The sequence below is a fragment of the Camponotus vicinus genome, unplaced genomic scaffold, assembly GCF_025532165.1.
Source record: "Camponotus vicinus isolate PSW18456_S1 unplaced genomic scaffold, iyCamVici1.0 SCAF_11, whole genome shotgun sequence".
Classification (NCBI taxonomy): Eukaryota; Metazoa; Arthropoda; class Insecta; order Hymenoptera; family Formicidae; genus Camponotus; species Camponotus vicinus.
Genome location: NW_028141947.1, coordinates 4566176 through 4588952, shown reverse-complemented (window position 1 = coordinate 4588952; position 22777 = coordinate 4566176). Strand labels below are relative to the sequence as shown.

General features: G+C 36.1%; 1 protein-coding gene across 1 annotated transcript; it reads left to right on the top strand.

The window, feature by feature from the left end:
* Window positions 1-9471: 9471 nt before the first annotated feature.
* Window positions 9472-13260, top strand: LOC145961820 (uncharacterized). Its single transcript, XM_083082279.1, has 4 exons — window positions 9472-9715; window positions 9821-12399; window positions 12520-12997; window positions 13064-13260. Exons 1-4 carry the CDS (start codon window positions 9472-9474, stop codon window positions 13258-13260), a joined length of 3498 nt encoding a protein of 1165 aa, XP_082938405.1.
* Window positions 13261-22777: the final 9517 nt, after the last annotated feature.

The window sequence follows — 22777 nt, the reverse complement described above, 5'->3', positions numbered from 1 at the left end:
AGTAGATATGGGCCTATGGTGCGTCAAAACAAACCCCCACCACTCGGCCCCTGGCGCCGTGGACGTGGCCAGGTAAAGTGGAGGGTGGCGTTCTGATTGGTGGACTAGAATATTGAGAAGTTAGTTTAGGTGCTAAATATCTGAAGAAACAATACCCCACCTCCCGGAAGTATCGATTTTGATTGGCTTGCACCATAGTGGCCCAGAGCTGCGTTTGGCCGATTCCGGTTATGTCGCCGATTTAGCAAATTTTTATTTCTCTACCTCCACGGTTCTAGACTCGAAGAAGCAATTCTCCTCCCACTCCAGCTCTGGTATAGGGCTCCAAGTCAAATTCCCGTTACCTAACTTTTAGTCGCTACGTCTTGGCAGAACGAACCCCCACCTACCGACTTTCAGGGTAGTCGCTATATGTCTCGACGAAACAATCCTTACCTCCCCACTTCATCTCGGGCCCGCTATGGAACATCGAAACAAGCCCCCGCTCGAACGGTTCATGACGCGCTTTATCGGAAAAGACAAAGTCTCAGCACGAGACAATAATTATAATGAGACTACACTCTCTCGCGCTTCAGTGGATTCTGATAATGGAAAATTAAAGATAAACAGGCTGATGATCGAACGCGAGGTGGGGTGTTATAAAGGAAGAAGGGAAAAGCTAAAAGTATTAAACACGAATTAAGATAAAAAATTTTCACATTTATTAATGTACCTGCATACAATTCGTAGCACTTTGCAAAAATATTTTTATATCTTCTTACAATTAAACACGCTATTAATTAACATTATATTTTTCATGTTTCTTTTCGCGAAGAAAAATTTTATGAAATAATTCTACGATTAAATGATCGTTATATTCGCAATTTTTGGAAAAAAGACTACAGAAGACTAAGAAATCCATCAAGATCGTAAGCGCTGCACATATAATATAAAAATACACAACTGTAGTGTCCGCAGGTTTGAGAAAAAAGTCCTTGTAGTTGTTCGGTATTCCATCGATAAATGTTGGAATTTCGTCGGAGACGAAGGAAAAAACCGAGATACAAGGGCGGTATTCCGTAGCTATCGAAGTATGTCCCTGTACCGTGTTCGTCGAGGAAGAGAGCGATCCAGTGTTCTCCAGGGCGATTATGATTGTCCGTATTAGCGACGATAGCCGTCGACCTCGTCCACATCATCGGCAATCTGTCGGAAGGATAGACTCCCACATGTATGACATCTAGCTGACGCAATGATTGCGGAAATTCGCGAGAGTCCATTTGTTTGCAGCGAAGACGAGCGAACAAGCGGTATTATTTGAATAATTTCTTTTGGTGGCTTGTTTTCGGCTTGTACAGCTAACGGATTTTCAATGTCTGTTTGCGTGGAGCGGTTAATAGCCGTATGTTCGATTTTTTGCAGATTTTTCTTCTCTATTTTATTATTTGATTATGCTTTAATATTTTCATTTTCATCGTCGTCGTCGTCGTCGTCGCTTACTATCAAAATTTCGGGAGAACTGCAAGTCGTTTGAGTAATGCTGTCTCCGTCGCTGTTGAAATTATTTTGCGCAACTATCCAGCTTTTTAATTTGTAAGCGTTGCGTAATGCACAATGAAAGATTCCGAATTTTCGAAATCCGTGATGTCCGCACTCTTCTTCTACCGTCAGATTTTTGAATGCCGGTGAGATGCCTTCCAAATTATATATATTTCTAGAAAGTAGATTCTGCAAATAACTCGCTTTTTCGTTTCCTCTAACATAAATGTGACGCACGCATCTTGTAATTTGCCGCAGTTGCGAAGTAAAATATTTCGGATTAGTTTCGCCATCGAACCATTCAATGCCGTGATGATTTCGCGTGAGCCAGTTGTTTTCTTGTCTTATTTTTTCGGGTAATTCGGCAAACAAATGCGGCGGTATCATAATCCAATGATCGACGATTGGAGCGTCAATCGCTACAACAGCAACCTCCTTAGGGATAAACTTTTTCTTCGCATCGCGGAAACCCTGAATATCGACGATTATATCCATCTTACGAAAAACTTATGTGATTCGACGCGAGGCTTTATACGAAACGACGACGCCGAGCGTGTCTCCAACGAAACTGAATATTTTTCGAAACGTTGCGCAATGATGTTGGCGTTTTGAGCAAAGTAGAGGGGGAACAATTTTAAGCGTCTATAAAAAACCTACCCCGAAAAATCGACGATGATCTGACGAGACGAGTCGATTTCTATGACATTATCGAATTCGGCATAATTAATACAATTAACCGTCTCAGAAAGTGCCTTTACGAATCGCACTTCTAATCGTAAACTACCATGTTTGACGAGATTCCAATGTCCAGCGCAATTAGCGGATAGATCGGGAGTAAGATCAAAAGCGAATAAAGTATATCCTTTGAAATAATCGTCTCTGCTTATAGAATTTCCTTTGTTCAAAAAATGTATACCTGTTCCTGAGAAAAGCGTTTGATAAGCTTCGATGTAAAGCGGTTCCTCCACGGAGAAAGCTGGTTGCAAAGGTCTACTGGGAATTTGCGTGCCATCGACGTACAGCGAAAAGAAATTTATTCCGTAGATTTTTGAAATTAAACGGATTTAATTTTCTGTCACCGTTAAACGCTTTATTACTAACGAAACCGACTATTACTCGCTTCGGTAATTGACCAAATATTACATTATCTAACGATTCACCCATAACACTGCTAGGAATCGTGAATGTTTTAACCTCGACTCTCGTGAGCAGATACTTGGCTGTAATTTTACTCATTCTAGCATGCGCAAGTAACAAACCTGAGCTTATTTTCGCCCTTCTAACGAGCAAGGTAGCATCGAGAATATGAATTTTCGATGTTCCGCTATTTTCCATGAGACAGAACGAATCTTTCGAACGAACGAATCTCAACCGTACTTCTACACCGTTAATTAAAAATTTGTCTTGATTGAAAACGTCGCAATGGAGATGTCCTACGGGATCTAACGCCTTCCCTCCGGAAATGTAACAAGCGCGTCTCGCGAGAGCGGGATTGCCGGGATTTGATTCCAACAGATCGTCCATGTGTCCAGGTGCATCCATGTCCCATAAACAGGAAGTTAGATGGGAAATTTTTGCGGGTGAAGAATAATTTAACAACGCCTCTATGTACGCTCGGTACGCATAAGCGTTGTTTGGAGGCGACACGAGCTTTTGATTGAAATACACGTCGATTTGATTGAAGATAGAATGAAGCAAATGATTTACGGGGCCTACGGCTATTCTTTCGGCGCTTGTTCCTGAAGCCTGTCTCGCGGAATCGGCGTTTGTTTCTACACGTAGACGAAGACTCAGCATGGTGTGCGTGATATCCAAATATTCTTCTCCATATCTGGAGATGACGAATTCTATCGGCGAGTCGCCCGAGAGAGAAAGGTCATGGGTTTGTAATGAATCCATTGCGAACTTTCGATGCTAGTTTGCGTAGGTGGTAGAGAGAAGAGATCGAGTTCGCTCTTTAAACACTCGCTCGAATGCGTGTGAAGAAAAGACATATTTCTTTATCGCAAATTGCTCGCTGTCATCCGTCGGTTACCACCGTCGTTAAATTAGAATGCTTCGAATATAACCGCTTAAGAAAATATATCGAATACGGTACGTTTTTTATCGATTTTACGTCGTTTCGCAGACGTCTTAAGTCTTTTTTTCACAACCGTATGACTTTTCTTTTCCTTTTTATTTCTCTGTGCTTTTGTACTCGTTCTTTTTTTCCCAGCCGCTTTGATTTTCTTACTCGTCCGTCGTCGCTTACGAGCCGATGTTATTGCGGATTGTGCGATGTGATTATCAAGCCCGACAAAAGGGAACTGAGCTACATGCATTTTCGCATCAGACTTATATCCCGAGCCCTTCATTAGACTACTTATTTTTTCTTTGGCTTTTCTCTCGAGTTTGTCTCGCGATTCTCAAAAACGGTGTTTGACCGCTATCTTAAATGGCGTATTGTTTTCGACGTCTTCGATTACATTAACACCGGCTCGTAAAGCTTTTTTCCCCACAGCTCGTACGGCTTTACCTAAATATGGTAGTACGCGTCTGAATAATCCCCCGAGAAAACTACTGATTCCGTGACCGCGTTGATAGAGCGATTCGACGAAAACTCGCGGAATTCCGCCGCCGCGGCCGCCTCCGTTCTGTAATTCGTCGCGATATACCGAGTAATAGTCCATTAATAATAATAATAATAAACGGTCAAGTGCATTTTTTCTCTTTCGCAGATTCCGTATATTTTATAATATCTAATTGATACGTCTAAAGTGCAAAGTCACAGTCAACGTTCCGAATTCGAATGGTATACCTCTCCCCAGTTGATCTCTTATATCTATTTCGATTGTTCGGAAACATGTTTGACGCAAAGCGATATATTGTGCGGGCGAAAAATGGCTTATCTAGCTAGATGCAAACGAATAATCATTTCGAGCGTCGAGTGCGACTATTCGAAAAAGAGGCGATTGTACATCACCCGTGATATAAGGCTCGCAAATGTCACAGTAGACGAAAAGTTTGTCGGGAATGCCTCGCATCAAGCTAGCTGGTTTGTCGGCCATTATATACTCGATATCATCCTCGAGTGCAAAGAAAAATGACGGGAAAAGTAAGTGTGAACGTTTTTTACCGTCTATATCAAAACCGAGTATTCGACAAAGTTTGTCGGAAAAATATACGTAATGGACCATATCGCATTTCTCTTCTACACAAGAAAGTTTCATAACAACTCTACCTCCGACTTTTAATTCCCAAACGATATGCGAGTTTACCAATTTGGACGCGTAATTCATCGTTTCTATAATATCGTGTATACTTGAATAAACGCTTGGCGGTACTTCGGCATCGTCTACAGGAATTATCTCTTCGTTTTTCCTTCTAACATTGAGGAATTGTAATGTACCTTCTCCAGGGCGTATATGTAAAAAGCTACACGGAAACTGGATCTCCGTGAGCGCTACTTCCCAACGACCACTTAAGTTTATACTTTACGTTGAGGTAATTCAGTGGTGAAACACGTTTTATTTTCCGGAAAGTATCGCATGCTACTATTGCTCGGGAGGATTATGTAAAATTCTTCCCCTCTCATTTTGATATTAAACTCGAGGCTGGTATCCAAGAATCGAATTTAGAAGGATATCCCCGCCAACTAACTAGTAATTGTTTATTGTTACCTCGTCCCTTGGTTTTTATCACACGGTCTACGATAAATTCTCCCTCTCGCAAGTCTTTAATAACATGTGTTAATTCTTGCTCGTAAAAAATCCCGTCTATAACCTCGCCCTGTAAATCACTTAGTTCGTATACAGGAGGTCTTCTTCCATAAATTTTGGATCGTCGGGATATACCTGACGTGCTAAATGACGAATTTGCGCGCGATCGCGCGGATTTTTGAAAACTACTACATAATTCGCGTTGAGAGATATGTCGCGCTGCCCACGCCCCTGATGGAAAAGATTTTGCGAAATGAGTAAAACGCTGAGATTCTTATGATGACTTCCTTTGGTGAATAGATCCACGATAGCGTCGCACGAAGATGATTCCCTCATAAGATCATCGATTATCACCAATTTCGGAGAAAGCGGATCGTTAGAATAATCTTCCGGGCGCGGTAACCCTTCGTGAAATTTGATTATATTTTTCCTCGATTTTACTAAAGCATTATCACTATATTTGCTCTCACTTTTCTTCTCTCTCGCCCGTGTCGCAATGTAAGCACTGATACGCATCTTGCCACTCGGCGTAATAAAATAAAATTCTCTCGAATCGGACATCGGACATGCGGGATAAATGTCGAAGAAATGTTTTCACGAAAATTGTTTTCCCGCATCCCGTAGGACCGCAGACGATCGACGTCCAAGGATGTTTCCAGCGCACGTCCATTACACAAAATAATCGATTTCATGTTTAGGAACAATCTCATAAATAAAAAAGTAAACGATGATATTTAACAATAATAACCTAAGTAAAAAATGCGCATGCTCCTCGAATATTATTTGCGGGAATGTAAGAAGAAAATAAGCTTATTCACTGAGGGCCCCATCCGCGCCGGCCGCGTGTTCGAGCTAGCGTTCTCTGTTACGCGTGCGAGCGGAAAGCACCGCCGATTAGCCGATACACGGTGCGCGACCACGAGTAAGTGTATTCGTGGGAGGATAGGCTCGCATCAGCGAGCACCAACGCTAATGAGCTCATAATTGATTCTCTATATACGCTTATAGTAAAAATAAAATGCTTAAATTCCGGAAAATATATTTTAAATCGATGTATCGTCTAAATTACAAAATACCTGTACATACTCGTATTTTATGAATCAACCGCTAGCTGACTCAGACAAACACTATCCTCCGTGATATAATAATAATAATATCTAGAGATTCTTAAAAGCCTAAACACACGTTAAAAAAACTAGAGACATCCAATAAAATAATCTCATCTTAAGATAACCGTCAATGGTTTTCATTTTAAAATAGACCCGCTATATTTGCAATAGCGATTAAGAAAAAAATTCTCTTTCTAAATAATTTAGGAAGATATAGAAAATATTCTCACCTTGAATCCACTCTAGCGAAACCCTTATCCTAAATCGACCTATTTTTTTCTCATGCTGAAACAGCATATATACCGTATCGACTAAGAAATCTGATAAGATTTCACATTTTTTAAATTAAACATTCGGATATACCCCCGCACGTAATATCTATAAATTTATCATTTACATTTACAAGTCACTTTCTAATTAATTTAAAAGGTTAAGAAAAATATTTTCATGAAAAAATCTTCCCTAATAAAACATCCTTAAATATTTTTCCCGTGGTGAATCACCGAGATATAGTTTGGAGAAAATTTTTAGAAGTTTCTAGAAACGTTTACAGAAGTTTCTCGGTAATTTTTTTTTGATTATTGTAAAATATTTTGTTTGAACACGCATTTATGCTCACTTTTGCGCATATTATTTTCCCCCCACTCTTTTTTAGATTTTTTTTTTAGGGGGGAGAAGCAGTAATATAAGCGCGAGGACAAACCGCGTATTCATTCGAATTCCGTCGTTAACAGAAGTTAAGCCTCGAGCGAAGAAGAAAATTCTACGTAAATACGCTGTCGTTGTTGTGACTACTTTTTACATAGTGCACTCGAAAGTTAATAGTAGTGGCTGGAACGACGGAAATAGCCGGTTTTGTGAAATCCGCGCACGTTTGCCATATTAAGGAGCCGGGAAATGGAGACAATAAAATCGGTAACGGTAAGAAACCAACATTTGTTGCTATCAACAGCATATGGACTTAATTCATCCTTCACTAAGAAGATACAAGTGGGATTGCAATCGACGAAGGAAGACTGCTTCGTTCCGTCGAATTGTTAAATTAACGAGCAATAATGCCGATGGAATTTGTCTCGACTCCGACACGTGGCAGCAATTTCAAGTCTGCATGGATCATATGAGGCAGTATTTGAACGAGGATCAAAAAAGAACGGGGGGATTAAATCCGATTATTATTAACAATATCACCATCAACTTTACCAGCGCTTATGGCGCGAGGGCTATTCTAGTGGCATACAAGGAAACCACCGAATATTCCGCGACTAATGGCGAGAAGGAAGAACAACCTCCGTTGAAGAAACGAAAAACTTATAACACCGCTATCGTGATGCAGAAAGTTACTTTCCTCGGCTTGGAAAATATTATAAAATGCGTAGATATGCATTTGTTGCAATTAATTAATATCGTTGATATTGTCAATACATGTGCTAACTATATAATAAACGAAATAAAATTAAAACTTCTGTCATCGTACATAGATTGTGAAATTATAAAACTCACAATTAAAGGAAATTATGAAGAAATCGAAGAAAGTGTCCGAACTCAAATTAATAATTTAACTAATTAATAATTTTACTTACGGGTAATTATTTTACTTACTTTATTTATTTTTACTTTCGATGAAAAAATACAAAAAATCGCGATTATAAAGTTAAATATTTAATTACTAATTAATCACAGGAAACAATAATCCCGCGAGAACAGCGATGGTGCGACCTTCGCGTAGACGCCGCGCTGAGGAAGAACCCGAGGTCCTTCACGTAAGTTTGCACGTAATAAAAACGCGTACTAATTTTTCTCGGATAGATTGTTCGGTAGTAATAAAAATAATAATTAATACTAATAAAAAATATTCTACATTTCAGGAAGACCGCGATTACTCGAGGAAAATCCGGCGATTCCCGTCGTCGTTCTTGACGATGACGACGACGACGACGGCGAGGAAAACATGGACGATGACGCTGCCGACATCACATACGTAGTCAGCAGCCCCGATAGCGAAGTATTCTCGCCAGGTAAGATGATGATGTAAAATATATACTAAAACGAAAATCCGAATATAAAAGTATTTTTAAAACTTTTTTTAAATTTTGTTTCTATAATATTAAATATTTAAATCTTAAAATATTATTAGAATTTCTGCGAGAGATGGAGGAGCGCGAGAGAGTGGAGATTAATGAAGAAGAGCCAGAGGAGAGCGGGGAAGAAGAAGAAGAAGTGCAGGAAGAGGAAGAAGTGAAGAAGTAGTGGAAGAAGAAAAAGAAGAGACAGAGAGAGAGGAAGAAGAGAGGGATGAAAAAAAAGAGGAAAATGTATACGCTCCCTCCAGAGAAGGTAACATTATTAATTTATTTTTCGGTATATTTTTATGCTCGAATTTAATCTAACAAATTCTTAATTTTTTTTTAGAAACTCATCGCTGGGGGACTAGCTATTCCCCAGAATATTAGTAACGGAATAAAAAACAACGAATATTGCTAAAAAGGTGAGTTATTTCGTTGTATTATAACATTCAAAGTATTATATAATAAGTATTATAACATTCACGGATTACATTCGAGTATAAAAATATTAAAATAATAAAAATAATAAAAATAGTATTTTATAATTTATACGGCTTTTTATTTTTAACAGTGCAATACGGAGGTGGTGTTGACGGCGAACAAAATTCAACGCTCTCCCGCAGCAATGAGGAAAAAGAAAAAGCGGAGGAGGAGGAGACTGAGGGGGAGGTAGCTGAGTTACCCCGCTCGGAAAATATTTCATCCGAGACTGAGGAGGGTGAAGAGGACGTGGAGGAGGAGGAGCATGAGTACCAGCAGCAACAACAACAACAACAACAACAACAACAACAGCAACAACTTCAGCAACAGGTCGGAAATAATAATTTTAACTTTGTAAATTTAATATCGGAAAATGCGCGACAATTTGGAAGATTCCGGGTAATCGGTAGAGAAGCGAGTTTCGCGATACGACCATTGACTGAAGGCGTCGATATATATCACTCGTTAGAAAACGCGTTTCGCGAAATTCACGCGTATGCGTTAAATTCATGCGAACCGTTTACGTAGGAATATCGTTTGATTCGCCGAATTTATCGCATGGTTCTGCGGGTATATATTTTCGTCCGGCGCGTGATTTGAGTTATGAAGCTAGATATTTGGAGACTCGTGAGTTCGTTAGCACAGAGCGCCGGTGGTCTCGATATCGCTGACCAATTTATCATACGGGTTTATAATATCTCGATGCCTTCAGGTCGCGGTCGCGTCGCATTAACACGCGTTGTCGCGAAATGTTCGATAGTCGAAATTAATCATTCGGATAACCTGTGCTTCCCTGGCGCCCTCGTAGTAGCTCAAACTTATAGCGAACGTGGTAATATCCGTACAGGTGAGCTGTATGAGAAATAGAACGCGATAAGATATCTGCATTCTTCGTTACAACGCTAATGTGCATTGCAATTAACGAGAAATGCCGGTGTCGTAATACCGGAAGAGGATTGTGGAATTCGTGAAATCGAACGTTTCCAACGTTATTTCGCCGCCGACAATATCGCGATTGTTGTGTATAATTTTAATACTTTCGGTCGCGGCGAAAAACCGTTGTATGACGGAACCAAAATACTCACTTCTCTCGGACGCGAGTCCTCGCGACGATTAAATATCGCGTATTGCGAGGATTCGCAACATTATAATACTATTTTAAATTTAAAAGCCGCCGCTGGTACTCGCGATTATTGTGTAGCGTGTAATGTAGGCTTTCGAAATGATGGGCCTAATAGTCACCAGTGTTTAAATAAATGCCCGCGATGTTTATCCGTACCGCCGTGCGATTCCACTTACGCCGAAATAAAATGCGACGCGTGCAATCGGTTATTTTACGGTGCAGGGTGTTTCGAGCGTCATCGTAGCAAGAAATCGTACGACGGTAGAACATGCGCTAATGTTTGTAGCATCGTGCGATTTTGCGACAGTTGCAGTCGTATCGTTAAATCGAATTTAAAACACGAATGCGGCATTTCTTACTGCAAATTATGCCGTTCACAACAACCGCGCAATCATATGTATTATATGCAACCTCTTCGTCAACGTGACGATATTTCCTCTGCCGGGCCATTTTCGTCAACGATGGTACGGGATGAGGTAGATATATCTAGCACGAGAGAAGAAGAAGCACGGAACATATGTGATAACGCGGAAAAGAACGAACGTGCATATGAACGCGGAAAGGGACGTTTGGCTTTCGTATTTTACAATTTTGCAACGCGACAGGACGAGACGGTCGAAGGAACGGGAAATATAAAAAAACATATTCCGACGCTATGCATCGCGCAACAGATTTGCGAAGCATGCGCGGGGGAAAATAACATGTCTGTGTGGTGTCGTTGGTGCGGAGTGCGAGAGTTCATATTTCAACGCGATCCGGTTAAACAGTTTGTAGATTTCGTTACGCGTCCGGTAAAATATTTTAAACACATAATTTGTATAGCGCATAATGCGAAAGCGTTCGACGCACAATTTATCTTGAAATATATCGTGGAAAATTGTAAGAACATTGAACCGAAAGTAATTTTAAACGGCACAAAAATTATTCTTTTAACCGCGGGACATACAAAATTCATCGATAGTGTTAATTATATGCCGATGCGCTTATCCGAATTACCTAAGGCTTTCGGACTAAAGGATACTGAGGATAAGGGCATTTTTCCGCATTTATTTAATACTATCGAAAATCAAACGTACGTCGGACTGTTACCCGATGTACAATATTATTCTCCGGATAGCATGAAATCGCAAGAGCGCGAACGCTTTCTCACATGGCATACCGAAATGAGGGGAAAAAATACCGTGTTCGACTTCCAACGCGAGATAGTGCGCTATTGTCGTAACGATGTTGATATTCTTCGACGAGCGTGCGTAGCGTTTAGAAAAATTTTCCTAGATCGCGGAAATGTATGTCCGTTCGAGGAATGTACAACTATTGCTTCGACCTGCAAGACGGTTTTCCGGAAAAACTTTTTGCAAGCCGATACGATAGGCATTATTCCTATGGGGGGATACAGATGCACGAGCAATCATTCGCGTAAAGCCTTACAATGGCTGATATGGATGGAGCGCGAACTCGACCGTCGTATAAATCACGCGGGGCGTGCACGGGAATATCGTACGATCGAGGGTACGCTCGTCGATGGTTATTTCGAAACGTCTGTTGCGGGAAGGACGCAGCGTCACGTGTTGCAATTTCACGGTTGCTTTTGGCACGGATGTCCTTCTGGTTTCCCTGTAAATCGCGATAAAGCGCTTTCGTCGGGGGAGGATCGCGGAGATACATTAAATTCGCGATATGAACGAACTCTCGTTGTTTCATGGCGCCTTCGTCAGCGGGGATACATAGTGTCGGAAAAGTGGGAGTGCGCCTTCGACCAAGAAATGCGCGACAATCGCGTAATGTATGATTTTCTCGCGAGACATGCGATGGTAGAAACACCACCGCTCGATCCTCGCGACGCGTTTTTCGGTGGGCGTACGGGAAATATCGCAACTCAATACGAAGGTACGGAGAAAATACGCTACGTCGACGTATGCTCTTTATACCCGTTTGTATTGAAGACGGGCGCTTTTCCGATCGGTCATCCGGAAATTTACGTCGGCGATGAATATAGCGCGTTAGTCGGAAGATCACCGAATTATAATTTCGACTCGCTCGAAGGCCTCATACGTTGTAGAGTACTCCCTCCTCGTGATTTATTTCACCCCGGACTTCCGCATCGCGTACGAGGAAAATTACTCTTCGCGTTATGTCGTAGTTGCTGCGAAACATTTTCTCAGACACCGTGCACTCATAATGATAGCGAGCGTGAATTCGAGGGTACCTGGGTAACCTGCGAATTACGCAAGGCCGTCGAGAAAGGTTATCTCGTAACGTCGGTAAGCGAAATTTGGCAATATAAAGTTAGCCAATACGATCGTACGTCGCGGCAGGGTGGATTGTTCGCCGAATATATTAATACGTTTTTACAGCTTAAAAAGGAAGCCAGTGGTTGGCCGAGCGAATGCGGGGAAAACGACGATGAGGCAAAAGAGCGATACTTGAGGGAATATGAAAAAATCGAGGGTATCGCTCTTGATAAGCGAAACATCGCGCGGAATCCCGATTTACGCTAGGTCGCGAAACTGTGCTTAAATTCATTCTAGGAAAAATTCGGCCAACGATCCAATTTGCCGAATACCGAAATCGTAAAAACACAACAACGTTTCGCGACATTATTAACGAGCGTCGAATACGATATAACCGATATATTACCCGTGATTAACGAGGTGATGTATGTTTCGTGGCGACTGCGACAAGAGGCTCTCGTTCCCTCGCCGATAACAAACGTTGTAATAGCTGCGTATACGACTGCACTAGCGCGTTCAAAATTGTACGAGTACCTAGAACGTTTAGATCATCGTGTATTATATTACGATACGGATTCGTGTATTTTTATAAGCACCGGTGATTCGAACGAATACGTGCTGCCTACGAGAAATTTTCTAGGCGACATGACGGACGAACTCGAAAGCTACGGCCGTGGTAGCTATATCGAGGCGTTCGTGTCCGGGGGCCCGAAATTTTACGCCTACATCGTGCGAACACCGGAGGGTAATACTCACGAAACTTGTAAAGTTAAGGGTATTACTCTCAATTACGAGAACTCGCGGCGAATTAATTTTAATACTATAAAAAATCTACTATTAGCGAGAGAAAAAGACGCGCAAGAAAACGAAGAAGAAAATAGCGAAACTTCGATAAATCTACGCTTTAATGCGATTCGACGTACGGCGTTTCATGAAATTATTACGCGAAGTGAAACAAAAATATGTGCGCCGGTATTAGTAAAGCGTAGATGTATCAATAGCAGATATTCGCTACCATACGGATATGCGGCGGTATAACAATATTCTTATTTCTTGGGTGACTTTTTCCTTTTTAAATAAAATTCGCGCATTTTCCGATTTTATTTTAAAAAATAGAATTATAAATATTGTAAGCAGCATAAGAAAAATGTAAAATTTATAACAATATAAATATAATTCTTCGTTGTATATATTTCTGTATATTAATAATAAGCAAAAATTTTATTAAAAAATGGCTGGTTTTGAAAAATATTAATAAATGTGAAAATTTTTTATCTTAATTCGTGTTTAATACTTTTAGCTTTTCCCTTCTTCCTTTTTTATAACACCTCACCTCGCGTTCGATCATCTGCATGTTCATCATCTTTTTACCTCTGTAGTGCAATGTAGTCTAATTATAATTATTGTCTCGTGCCGAGACTTTGTCTTTTCTGATAAAGCGCGTCATGAACCGTTCGAGCGGAGGGGCTTGTTTCGATATTCCATAGCGGGCCCCGAGACGGAGTGGGGAGGTAAGGATTGTTTTCTCGAGACATATACCGGCTACCTCCGAAAGTCGGTAGGTGAGGGGTTCGTTCTGCCAAGACATAGCAAGAGCGACTAAGGGCTAGGTAACGGGAATTTGACTCGGAACCCTATACAGGTGGGCCAGAGCTGGAGTGGGAGGAGGATTGCTTCTTCGAGTCTAGTACCGTGGAGGTAGGGAAATAAAAATTTGATAAATCGGCGACACAGCCGGCGTCGACCAATCGCAGCTCTGGGCCACTATGGTGCAAGCCAATCAAACTCTGGGCCACTATGGTGCAAGCCAATCAAAATCGAGACTTCGGGAGGCGGGGTATTGTTTCCACCAATCAGAACGCCTCCCTCCACTTCAGCCGGTCACGCCCACGGCGCCAGGGGCCGAGTGGTGGGGGTTTGTTTTGACGCACCATAGTGGCCCATATCTACTCCCAATACTTTACATTTATTTATGTTAATGTGACTAAGTGTAATGTAGAAGTAATATATAATTAATTAAAAATTACATGAAAAAGTAGTTGCAATAACTCGTAAGAAATGTTGAGGACATTAACATAATAGTAATTATTTTAACTTAAATTATTTGTAATAGAAACATTTGATTTTAGTAAATTTGATTATTTTTGTCTGTTAAAGTTCAAGATTATTTGAAGAGTCACTTTAACTTTTCTTAGAATGTTAAACTGACTTTGAGACATGTTGATTGTTTAAAATGATTATGTTCAAAATGCTCAAAATAATATTCCATTTCTAAGAGACATATACAAAGTATTAAGTTATAAAGGAGACATGAATGTAACACATGAAAACGTTATAAAAATAATAACATATAGGTTGCATGTTAATTTTACATTGAAGTATTAATCAAAATGTGGTAACACAAGAAAATTTTAACATATGGACGCACAATTGTTTACTGTGTAACATCGCGTACCTTTACATCATCTTATCTCCTTCTTCATTGAAGCCTACCACGCATATGAGTTACCTGCATTCAGCACAGATAACGTGACATATTCCTGTAGCTAGGTAACTAAGTCAAGTTCATCCCGGAGACGAGATAATACAGTAGACACACGGAAGTCTTATTTCGTCACGGTCACAATCGTGCTAAAAAGTTATGTAATATTTCCGCTACATTTATTGGGAGTTAATGATATTTATTGTTTTTAATTAGAATTTTTTGTTGGTATAATTTTATTAATAAAAAATTCTGGTAAATATATTCACCTTTATATATGCTCCCCACCACTAATGATTTTGATTTTGACATATGTTGTCAAGGTCATGTCCCTAAGTAATATGTACAATAAAATGCGTTTTAATTTCTTAGGGTTTTAACTATACTAGAGATAGGATTTTAATTGTCCTGCAATGATACTCGATGCGTTTTGTATTATAAGGATGCTTCACGCATGATTACCAATTTTCTTATCGCTCTGCAAATCTGAGATATTTAAATCGTACTATTAATTGTGCAAATGAGAGAAAGTTATTTTTTAATACGTAGATTAATATATTTTGTTAATATTATAAAAACAAGTTGAATGCTAGATCCTTACTGTAATTCCTACCTATTAAATTACCTATTAAATACCTAATAAATACCTATTAAATTACATTTTAATATTTATCTATTTATTTTAACTTCTCTTAAGTTTTTTATTATATTAATTATATATTTTTTATTATATTATATTAATAATGTATATCAATATATGTACATTAGTATTGCATTAATTACTATTTGCTAATACATATAAATTAATATATGTATATTAATGTGCAATATACATATATGTGATTTAATAGTAGATAATAATATAGTATAGATTACAATTTTAATATAATATAGAATCATTATGAACGTTGTATACAATAAAATATTATATGTGTAATTAATATTAAAATTAATATTAAAATACTGTACATATAATTAATATTTAAATGTACTTGTATATAAATATTAACAAATTAGTGCGTTATATTAATATATGTTATTAATATTTTAAATCCTATAAAAATTATTTTTTATGAACATGTTTTATTAATGTACTATTAATGTTTAATTTAATAATAAATTATATGGCACAATTCTTGGAGCATGCTATCTCTATAATATTTCTTTTCCACATTATGAATAAAAAACCTATTAATTTAAATTTAAAAATCTGTTTCGTTATAAGAAAGACACGATTATTGATTTGATCGATTTGAGGGAATTCCTGTTGTTTTATTCATAAATCCACCAAATAAATTTGAAAGAGCTCGTGAACAAAAATCTAATAAATGATAATTATTTATTATATTCTCTTATATACGATACTGTAATACTATAATTCGGGATCCAGTAATCAGTGAGCAGAAGGGCTTCAGTCTTTTCAGCTGAAAAATGTCCGCGCTCGTGAGCTCGTCGTATGAGCTGTGTCTGCATTCTCTTCGGTACTACAAGTTGGACATCACCGCCGGATTCTCTATAAACTAGATCACCTCGTATTATGTAATCTTTCGTTTTGTTCTGCATTATTAGATCTCGGAGCTTTCTCACGCTGTCGTCCTCCTCTTGAGCCTTTCGCAAACAAGCCGTCAAACCAGCTTCCGACTCATCGATCACAAAGCAGACCGGAAGTGGATTCCGACTGAGTGCGTCGACGTGTATCATTCTTTTTCCTGGCCGATGCTCTATACGATAATTAAACTCCTCCAAAAGTAACGCCCATCGAGCAACACGCACGCAAAGATCTTTCTTATTCATAGTGAGAGCGAACGCGCGACAATCAGTAACAATTGTAAAAGCGATACCTAATAAGTAAACGCGAAATTTCTTCAACGCCTTTATTATTGCTAAGACTTCCAGTTCGTAACTAGCATATTTCGACTCCGCAGGAGTAGTTTTACCGTTAGAGTAATAAACGGGGTGAAAGTTCTGATCTTCACTACTTCGTTGCAGTAAAATCGCACCGTACCCTAGCGCAGAAGCATCCGTGTGTAACTCCGTCTCCGCTCCACTTCGATAAATATAACACCGGTTTTTCACTCATTATATTTTTAAGCCGCACGAACGCATTTTTCTCAGCCTCTCCAAAAATAAAATTTAGTGTTTGCTCGCAGCAGATTCGTCAAGGGTCGTGCAATAGTAGAATACCCACGGATAAATTTACAAAAGTACCCACTTAACCCAAGAAAACTCTGTACCTGCTTGGCATTCGTAGGATTCGGAAATCGCCGAACCGCTTCTGTTTTACGATCTGAAGGGCGGACGCAACCATTGCTAATTACGTGGCCCAAAAACTCGATTGTAGTTTGCATGAAGCAACATTTTTTCCAATTAATTATAAGACCCGCTTCACTAGCTGTCGCTAAAACTTTTTTAAGATTCTTTATGCCGCTCTCGATGTCGTCAGACGGAAAAATTAAGTCATCCATATAAGCTAACACTATTTTTTCTCGTATAAGATCTCTAAATATCGTGTTAACGAATCGCTGAAATACTGCGGGCGAATTGCAAAGACCGAAAGGAACTCGCAAGAATTCGTAATGACCGTCCGGTACAATAAACGCAGTATATTTTTGACTCGACTTGTCCATCCGCACATGGAAAAATCTATTTTTGACGTCGAGTGTACTAAAGACACGAGCGTCCTGCAATAAATCTAACTGGTCCTCGATCAACAGCAACGGATATCTATCTTTAACAATTTTCTTATTCACCATCCGATAATCAACGCATAATCTATAAGAGTCATCTTTTTTTCGAACGAGTACCACTGGACTAGCATAGTCAGAGGTAGATGGCTGAACAATTCCATCCGTAATCCATTGATCAATCTGCGTGTTAAATAGTTTTATGACTTACTATTTATAATCTGCAATATAAAATCCGTAATGTATTAATGCTATTTCATATATTGTACAAATATTTATTTGGATCATATATAATAATGTATTTTTATATATTATACAAAGTATTGAACTTATTTTGAAAATCATTTTTAATTTTGTCGAGAATCTAATACATAAATGCAAGATTGAATTTGTGACAAATATTTCAAATTACAAATCCCTATCAATTGCTCTAATGTACTTGGCTAATTAATGATTGATTTCATATTTAGTTTTGATTTTTTTTTAGGAAAAATATATATTTTTTGAGAAAATTTTTATTATAAATTATTTTTAGGGATATTTTTTTGTAAACGTTTTGTTGCATACAAGGTGAAATATTTTTTATGTACTTGGCGTATTTCTTTTTACTTTTGTAAGGTTTTTTTTGGAAGGATAACTATTATCCGCATTTCGCTTCCTCTTACTAGTTCGAAAAATTTAAATTTATATTTCACATTTAGAGCTTTACTAATTTCTTAAAATTCATATCACTTTATTCGATTACTGACAAGTTTTTTACGAATACGCGAAACCTGCATAGAAATCGACATATTGATTTAAAATGCTTACAAATTTATAAACCCTTTTTTCTTCGGGGTAACTAAATTTTTTATTCTGAGAAGAGAATATAATTTTCATAATCTATAATTATTATTATTTATTCCAATTATGTTTAAGATTATTATTATAAATAAAATATTCAGGATATATATTATATATACATATATATATATATATATATATATATATATATATATATATATATATATATATATATACAGGGTGTCCCATTTTAACTTGGACAGTAAAATATCTCAAAAACTAAACCCAGTAAACAAAAATATTTCAGACAAAAGTTGTATGGTTTCGAGGGAGCCATAAGATGGTACCATTGGTTTGACCTTGAAGAGTTATTTGAAGGTCACATGAAGGTCACCTTCAATTTCTTAAATGGAACCTACTATTTGTCATTGCATATTCTTGTAGCTTATCTCGAGAGCTTTCCAGAACACTATAATTAAGTACCTTTTCGTTAAGCACTTTTTGAGTTATGAGGCTTGAAATAATTTCTTAATTTTACATAAACCGTAAAATATCTTGTAAAATATTTATTTTTCGATTATCTTACCTTAATACTTTTACGTACAAAATAATGAGAGGAATCAATTGGTGTAAAGAAAACACATAGTTGTTTTGAAGAAAAAATATGTAATTTGCAATTAACCATTCCATATTTTTTCTTAAAAACAACTATGTGTTTTCTTTACACCAATTGATTCCTCTCATTATTTTGTACATAAAAATATTAAGGTAAGATAATTGAAAAATGAATATTTTACAAGATATTTTACGGTTTATGTAAAATTAAGAAATTATTTCAAGCCTCATAACTCTAAAAGTACTTAACAAAAAAGTACTTAATTATAGTGTTTTGGAAAGCTCTCGAGATAAGCTACAAGAATATGCAATGACAAATAGTAGGTTCCATTTAAGAAATTAAAGGTGACCTTCATGTGACCTTCAAATAACTCTTCAAGGTCAAACCAATGATACCATCTTATGGCCCCCTCGAAACCATAAAACTTTTGTCTGAATCATTTTTCCGTATCTGTCTTAGGTACAAAGAAATTTGGGTGCATAAATTAAAATGGCCCACCCTGTATATCACTAATAATTAATATCGATATAATTTGTTTTAGATAAGCAAATTCAGTAAAAATAGTGAAGAGTTCAAAATTATTAAGCAAGATGTTTTAAATATTCAAAGCAAGATGCAAACACGCTTATTCGAAATCAAAAGTCAACAGGATTACTTTCAGAATTTTGTAAAATATCAATAATACTCGTATAATGAAAGTAACATTTATGACGCGAATACATCTATATATCTTTCTTATAAATAGCTTTTCATAATGTTTATAGTTATCGATGTATTATTTATGCTTATGTGCATTAATGATATATAATTAAATGCATTTATACAAGGATTTATTTTATCCTGCGATTAATCGGTATTTTTATTTCTTTATTAACATGAAATAATGCAAAGTGTTAATTATGTTCATAATTATAAATAATTATAATTAAATTATGTTATATTATATGAATAATTCTAATCGCATAAATGAGAAAGTATCTAATATATTTGACATTATATGTATATTATTAATGTACTAAAAATGTATTATCTAATTTAAATTGTATTCTGATTTATTTTTTAAATTGTATTTGATTTGTTTTATATTTGTAACTTAATTTGTTAATATTTATTAATTTTATTATCTTGAATCAAATTTTTATTGTAGGCATAATATAGGTATAATAATGCATATTAATATTTAAATAACATCTAAAATTAAAAATTTATAAAACATATTACAATTCTTTAATATTTATATATATAATGACAATTTTATATATTTATAATAAATTGTTGTTACAAATTTAATATATATTATTAATAAATGTGTATTAATATTAATTAATACATATATATATATATATATATAAAATATGTATTATTAATTGTTTGAAACTCATAATCTTTGTAAATTCTATATAATCTTTGATTTATAATAAATCACATGGCACAATTTTTTTATACATCTACATGTATATTTCTCTATACTTCTTCTTACATATATTTAAGGAAATGTAACATATATACATTCGCGCGCATAATAATATAAACATAAAATGTAAATAATTCACGACATTTAAATTATGTGTCATCAAGAAATATTATATGTCTGTTCTCTTTAGTTTAAGTTTAGTTCTACGTTTTATATCGTATAGTAGTGTCATTCATATGGCACTATTGAACCTAGATCAAAATTAAAGATAAAAAGTGGTGACATGACGACTTAAGCGACAGATTGTTAGCACGTACTGTTGTAAAAAGATCTGGGAAATTATGTAGAGTAAGCAATTATGCAATTTAAAATATTAAATATCTATTTAGAAGACAAATAAAAAAATTGATTGTGCGTGCGTAACTTCACGATCAATTATTTTGGATTTTTTGCTTTATGAAAGATAGATAAGTAAAATGTTGATTTTGTATGTATGGCCATATCTTTTATTCGTTTGAACAGCATGACGTTATAATATATAGTCAAGTAATTATCGTTGTCACATTTTCATCAATGTAGGACCGCAAAAATCTATATAATCATAGATAAAATGTATGTTCGAGCTATGATTTATATTCTCTCTATATTGTAACGTTATAATTATAGCTGTAAAAAATTAAATTTTCTGTTTTGATGATTGCATTATATCGTGCAATATATGTAGAGATATTCTACTTAATAAATTTTCGCCTAAATGTGCTATTTATATAACTTGTGTAAGGTAATAATTTTTATGAAGAAATTTAAATGAAGAGTGTATGCTTAAATGCAAACTATATAAAATTGTAATTGGAATTTCGTCCATATTGGATAATTTTGAAAGGCATTATTCACGAGTTATATTTTTTTATTATTTTTATTATATATCCTGTGTACGAATTTGAAAGTTCAAGAAATGCGAATAGAGTAGCATAGTGTGTCAAATGGAATCAGGCATGATCGATACATATACATAAGAAACAAAACTCATCTATTTGTTAAAATTTATCACGTGCCCATCTCCGCGCTAGGAAAAATCTTTGGTCCACTTACTAGACTTTCAAGGATGAATCTATGATCTTGTGAAAGCTGGTACGATTCTAGAAGAAATTATTTTCGACCCTTATTTCCCGCGGTACCGGCGACACTCAATGAATAATGTCAATGAAAAAAAAAAGATTGTCCGCATACACGCGTCACAAATATTTGCTCGAGCAAATGAATGTGCGATTCGTAGACTGCAGAGACAAGAAAGTGCGAGTCCGATATTACTCTATCTATGTTCCACAAAACTTGATCCAATCTTTGTTCTATGACGCGATATGGTATCTATAACGTCGCATATCTTTGCATCATCTCACCTCCTTCGTCATTGAAGCCCACCTATTCGGCGGATCACGCTATCATATAAGTAACCTGCATTCAGCATAGATAACATGACATATTCCTGCAGCTAAGTAACTAGGTCAAGTTCATCTCCGAGACGAGATAATATAGCAAACACACGGAAGTCTTATTTCGTCACGGTCACAATCGCGCTGAAAAGTTATGTAATATTTCCGCTAAATTTATTGGGAGTTAATGATATTTATTGCTTTTAATTAGAATTTTTTGTTGGTATAATTTTATTAATATTTCTGGTAAATATATTCACCTTTATACATGCTTCCCACCACTAATGATTTTGATCTTGACATATGTTCTCAAGGTCATGTCCCTGAGTAATATGCAAAATAAAATGCGCTTTAATTTCTTAGCGTTTTAATTATACTGGGTAGGATTTTAATTGTCTTGCAATGATACTCGATGCGTTTGTATTATAAGAATACTTCATGCATGATTATAGATTTTCTTATTGCTCTGCAAATCTGAGATATTTATATCATACTATTAATTATGCAAATGAGAGAAAGTTATATTTTAATACGTAGATTAATATATTTTATTGATATTATAAAAACAAGCTGAATTCTGAATCATTAATATAGTAACTCAATAACTATAAAATTATATTTTAATTTTTATTTATTTATTTTAACATCTCTTAAGTTTTTTATTATATTAATAATGTATATCAATATATGTACATTAATATTGCATTAATTATTATTTGCTAATACACATAAATTAATATATGTATATTAATGTGTAATATATATGTGATTTATAGTGGATAATAATATAGTATAGATTTATAATTTTAATATAATATAAAATTATTATAAATGTTGTATGTAATAAAATATTATATGTGTAAGTAATATTATAAAATACTGTACATATAATTAATATTTAAATATGCTTGTATATAAATATTAATTAGTGAGTTATATTAACATATATTATTAAAATTAAACGTTATAAGGAAGGCTTGTTTAAGACCAAAATATCGCAGGTGATAATGCGTGTTTTAATAAATCTATAATTTAAAAAAAAAATAATTACTAAAACATACAAACGTTTCGGTCCTCAGTGTGACAATAATTATTTTAATAGAACATATAAAAGGATTGCTAGAATAAATCGACAAATATAGA

Excerpts from the sequence above, each read along its gene's own strand:
- LOC145961820 (XM_083082279.1), top strand. The coding sequence starts at position 9,472 with ATGAAGCTAGATATTTGGAGACTCGTGAGTTCGTTAGCACAGAGCGCC. Across the intron at positions 9,716-9,820 it reads ACGTGGTAATATCCGTACAG|AGGATTGTGGAATTCGTGAA; the intron begins GTGAGCTGTATG and ends TAATACCGGAAG. Across the intron at positions 12,400-12,519 it reads GCGGGGAAAACGACGATGAG|GAAAAATTCGGCCAACGATC; the intron begins GCAAAAGAGCGA and ends AATTCATTCTAG.